Raw genomic sequence first — 4919 nt, 5'->3', positions numbered from 1 at the left:
GAGAGAAAGAGAGAGAAAGAGGACGAGTAGGAGGGGGGGAAGAGGAGGGTACAGGAGGAAGGGAAAGAGAGCGCGAGATGACGTCAATGACGTGTATACACCTCGGCGTCATGTACGCCTTCACGTCTCCGTGAAGCTCCGACACTTCCGGATGACGCGTTCGACGGCGGCCGCGTTTGACAGTTCGACGGCGGCCGAGTTTGACAGTTCGATAGCGGTTGGGCCCCACGCAGGGCGGGCAGGGCGGCAGGGGGGCAGGGCGCGGCGGGGCGGGCCAATCAACCCGTGCCAAGACGGAAATTGGAAAAACCTCCCCGAGGCCGATTCAATCAAGCACCGCGACCGGTCGAGCGACGACGAGTTACGCTCGGCATCGCTCCGGTACAAAGGTTGACGCCTGAGCGGCTGAACGTAGAGTGATAACGGATTGCGCAATGAGACGTCCGACTGCCCTCCTCCCCCTTCTACCGGCCGGTTCGACGGAATGCTCGCGATCTCCGTGTGCCGGAAATGCGTAATTTTGAGCGTGCACACGGAGACCGGAACGGAGCCGAGCCGATTGGCAGCCGATTTTCGGCCGGCAATTTTCGAATCCGCTCCTCGCATGCCTGCTGTGCCCGCTTCTAGTCCTCGCTTTTTTTTCTTTTATATGTAGATCGCGTTCTACGCGTTCTCGCCTCGTTTCGCAAGAGAAAGAATAGCGACGAAACGGAAGAGACTTCTTACACCGCCGTGCGGAGCGACATAATGACTTCGGAGTTCGGAGGAGCGGAGCGGACGGCCACTTTCAACGATTATCCGAATTGTTGAGTGACGTTTGGCAAATGCCTGACCGCCGCCGCACGACATAACCTCATTTCGCTGGGCGTGCTGGCGAACGGCGCGTCGCTTAACGGCCGTTAACGCCCCCGAGATTATTTCGCGGAACGATCGAACGACACCTTGCACCTCGTGCGATCGAAATAATTTCAGCGAGGCGAGGATAAATGTAGAAAATTGAGAAAAAATGGAATTCAAAAAAGGAACGCACCTGAGAAGCCTTGGGTCTCCTATCGCAACATTCCCGGCGCGTAGAATACCTCGCGCGCGCCGATTGGCCGCTCGATAGGGACTTCTAGGGCTCTTATGGAAGTCCCTGCAGCTTTTTCTCGGTGAGATTGACGTTCCGAGATTCGTTAATCGTAGGCGATGTTGGAAGGTCGGAATTACCGACACATTGCAGTTCAGTAAATTTCTCCGAATTGGCTGAACGGAATTGAAAATCCTTTCACAGGGTTGAAATAGACATGAAATTGTGGTGTAAAATAAGTTAGATAAGGACAATGTGTTTGACTGAGATAGAATATATATATTGTAAGAAGTTCGTTTAGGCTATTTAGTACATACATACATACCATTGAAATTAAACAGACTGTTTTATCGACCTCGTGCAAATTTTCCAGCATCGCCTTAAAAATCTACAGTATACGTCACGAAAACTATAGATTTTCTGTATTATCGGTACATCTCGGAACGGACTCAATTTTTTGTTCCCCCGAGCCAATCGGCACTTGAGAAATTTTCCCCGCGACGTTGCGAGGCAGCCTTGAATTATGGATATCCGAAGATTGAGATAGAAAGAGACAGTCTCACGGTGACGGTGGCTGTTTGGCAAGGTTATTTCGATCTTGATTGCTCTTGACAGCCTCTGATCATGTCAAGTCGGAGTTGATAGCAATTTGCGTCGTAGTCTTTTTTTCTTATTTAATCTTGTGCTTAAGAAAAAAAAATATATATATATGCGTATATATGGGTTGTGTTTTGCCCGAAGCTCGTAATTTATTTTTCCCGGTGTTATTTTATTATTATTTTCTCGCTTGCCCATCTTTCCGCTCGGCGTGTCTACTCGCTCCCGATCTACTCGTCATTTGACAATATGATGCCAAATACGGATGTCTATGACAGTTTATACTTGTGAGTAGTTTTCGCAGTCACACGTATGGAATGCACTTTACACTCGATGTGAAATGCAAAAAAAATTTCGTGTCAATTTTATTGCCCGCACTGCCCACTGGTATTATTAATCTTGACATTCTGCGAAGGTACGCCACTCCGGAGAAGTTTTTCGTGGAGCCGGTCGGAACCAAAGTCCTGCTGGTGGTCGATAGAGTGAGTCAGCAGATCTACACACAAGGTAATTGACAGGCAATATTGTGTGCGTTAAGTCGTGGCTCAGGGTCGACGGTGAATCCTCGCTTCCTTCCGCAGTCGGTACCGCCAGTCAGATCCCACAAACTGCCAGCCGTAGGAAAATATGGGGACTGGTGGGGACCATACGCCTGTTGGCATGCCGCTACCTCGTCGTTATTACGGACGCTCAAATGTGCGGGACTATAGCCGGACACAACATCTTCAGGGTGGCCTCGACCGACGTGATACCCTACACCAGATCCTCTCTGCACCTGACTGAGAAGCAGGTCCAAAACAATGCCGTGTACTTGGAGATGGTCAAGTCCATCTTGAACACGCCGTACTTTTACTTCAGTTATACCTACGACCTCAGTCACACTATGCAAAGGCTGCACAACACGACACCTGAATTCTTGCAAGTAAATATATATCGTAGCGTGTGTATATCGTTGCTTTGTGCGGTGTTGCAAGCAGTTTTCTTTTTGTAAGGAAACATGTTGTTATTTAGATGCCGCTGCACGACAGAGCAGATCCCAGGTTCGTATGGAACGCATACCTTCTGCAGGACCTGAGTGCAAGACCGGAGCAATATAAATTTTGTTTACCCATTATTCATGGCTGTATCCTTTGATATGTGTCATATGTCATTTAACCCTCCATGTATCAGGTGGAAAAAACTCAACATGCTAAACCGTGTGGGGTATCCTCATACCCCGTGCTATTACTTCGCTTTAAGTATACTAATTTAATACAACAATAATTTCAACTGTCATAAAATCGATTCTTGTTCTTTAAGATATAAGAATAAAACAAAGTAATAAACTCTTTAATCTTTTGAAATAAGAAAACAAAAATAATGCTATTTCTTACGAATTCAATTTAAGCAGTTTAATTTTTCTGGGGTATGTCACACCTCATCTAGTGCATGGAGGGTTAAACGTTTGAAGATTAGGAGGCATGGTAGTGTCTCGTGTCAAGTATATTTTTCTGTGTTGACCCTGACAATTGATTACACAGTCGTCTCGCTGAACACTGTGGTCGTGAACGGCGTTGCGTTCAATTGGGGCATTGTCTCCAGACGCGGTATACATCGTGCTGGCACGAGATTATTTTCACGCGGTATAGATGCCACTGGGAATGTGTCCAATTACGTGGAGACGGAGCAGCTGATTGAGGTGAACGGCGATCGCAGTTCCTTCGTGCAGACGCGCGGATCCATTCCTCTATTTTGGTGTCAAGCGCCAAATTTGAAGTACAAGCCGAAGCCGCAGATCAGTCCGCACGAGGACCACCAAAGCGCTTGCGCTCGTCACTTCGATGTTCAAATCTTTCATTATGGAAAGCAAATCTTGGTGAATTTGGTAAGTTTCCTTTTTTTCCACATTTGTTTACAATATTAGTATAATATAATATATTAGTAAATTAAATATTAATATAATATAAGTTAGTATAATACAGGTAGTAGAAAATTAAAATAATTGTGAAAAATTTGTTTGTGAATTTTGTTTATACATACATAGACAAGAATTGGCTGAGAAAGTTTTTTTATCTTATTAAAAACTATTATTATTATTATATTTATAAACGTACCGATATTTTGAACAGATTGATCAACGTGGACCAGAAGCATTGCTTGAAGATGCATATCGCAATTTAGTCCAAAGAATTAACAATCAAAATGTTCGATATGAAGCTTTTGACTTTCACGCGGAATGCAGAAGACTGAGGTGGGACAAATTGAACACTTTAATGGACCGATTAGCCCATGATCAGGAACAGATGGGGTATTTCTTGTTGATGAGGGACGGGGCATTGCTCTCGGCTCAGGATGGTGTTTTCCGTACAAATTGCATCGACTGTCTAGACCGGACGAATGTTGTACAAAGCATGCTTGCGAAGCGAGTTCTTAACGAAGTATTGAGCAGGCTAGAGATACTTAGAAAGGTCGAAGATCATCCTGCGTTTGAAAATCTTTTCAAACAGGTATTAAATTTTTTAATTTAATTTTTTTTAAACTTTCAATATTAAATATTCTTAATGAGTATATAATAAATAAATAATTATAATACTAAGTAATGAGATAATATACTTTGAGACAAATAAATGTTGATTTTTTAATAGAAATAATACTGATTTTAATAATTGAAAAAATTTTTTACTAATATTTTTAGATTTGGGCGGATAACGCGGATGTGATAAGCATCCAATATTCGGGTACAGGAGCGTTGAAGACTGACTTCACGCGAACTGGAAAGCGTACCAAGTTGGGCGCGATGAAAGACGGTTTAAATTCTCTAACGAGATATTACAAGAACAATTTTGCTGATGGATATAGACAGGTAGATAAATCTTGAAAGCATTTTTCTCTTTTTCTCGGTGATATAACATATGATAACATTTTATGTTGTCCAGGACTCGTTGGAGCTCTTTCTAGGCCGTTACATCGTCCAGGAGGGTGAATGCACTTCTATTCAATGTCCCTTGGAATCCGAGCGAAACTGGCGTTACGCTACATTCCCACTTGTTCTTTTAGTCGCGTCCTCGATGCTGGTCGCTCACGTAATCTTACCGTCGCGATACACAACAGAAATATTACTCTATATGCTATTTTGGGGCGCCATGGTGGCCGGCACCTTTGCCACTATTATTCACCACGGCAAGCAATACGTCGACAAGCCAAAATTACTTTAGAGTTAATTAATTTTATGAAATTTTAAATTATATACATATATATATAATTATATATATAT

General features: G+C 43.6%; 2 protein-coding genes across 2 annotated transcripts in view; one reads left to right on the top strand and one right to left on the bottom strand.

Annotated features, from left to right (window-relative positions):
- LOC105457354 (GTP-binding protein Rheb homolog) overlaps positions 1–1113 on the bottom strand; it is a 3741-nt gene extending 2628 nt beyond the window's left edge. Inside the window, exon 1 of the mRNA XM_011701980.1 lies at positions 1031–1113. The gene's annotated coding sequence lies outside the window, so the exon portion shown is untranslated. The remainder of the gene's footprint in view (positions 1–1030) is intronic.
- A 301-nt stretch (positions 1114–1414) lies between these two features.
- On the top strand, positions 1415–4900 carry LOC105457383 (phosphatidylinositide phosphatase SAC1). The gene is made up of 8 exons (XM_011702022.1): positions 1415–1953; positions 2082–2173; positions 2248–2588; positions 2678–2789; positions 3187–3530; positions 3775–4152; positions 4341–4508; positions 4582–4900. Exons 1-8 carry the CDS (start codon positions 1916–1918, stop codon positions 4858–4860), a joined length of 1752 nt encoding a protein of 583 aa, XP_011700324.1. The 5' UTR covers positions 1415–1915; the 3' UTR covers positions 4861–4900.
- Positions 4901–4919: the final 19 nt, after the last annotated feature.

Source organism: Wasmannia auropunctata, unplaced genomic scaffold (genome assembly GCF_000956235.1).
Source record: "Wasmannia auropunctata unplaced genomic scaffold, wasmannia.A_1.0 LD336103.1, whole genome shotgun sequence".
Taxonomy (NCBI): Eukaryota; Metazoa; Arthropoda; class Insecta; order Hymenoptera; family Formicidae; genus Wasmannia; species Wasmannia auropunctata.
This window is presented reverse-complemented; position numbering and strand designations above follow the sequence as displayed.

What these genes read in the sequence shown, in the direction of transcription:
- LOC105457383 (XM_011702022.1), top strand. Translation starts at nt 1,916, where the DNA reads ATGATGCCAAATACGGATGTCTATGACAGTTTATACTT. An exon ending in CGACACCTGAATTCTTGCAA is followed by an intron (nt 2,589 to 2,677) that starts GTAAATATATAT and finishes GTTGTTATTTAG; the next exon opens with ATGCCGCTGCACGACAGAGC. An exon ending in TTGAAAATCTTTTCAAACAG is followed by an intron (nt 4,153 to 4,340) that starts GTATTAAATTTT and finishes TAATATTTTTAG; the next exon opens with ATTTGGGCGGATAACGCGGA.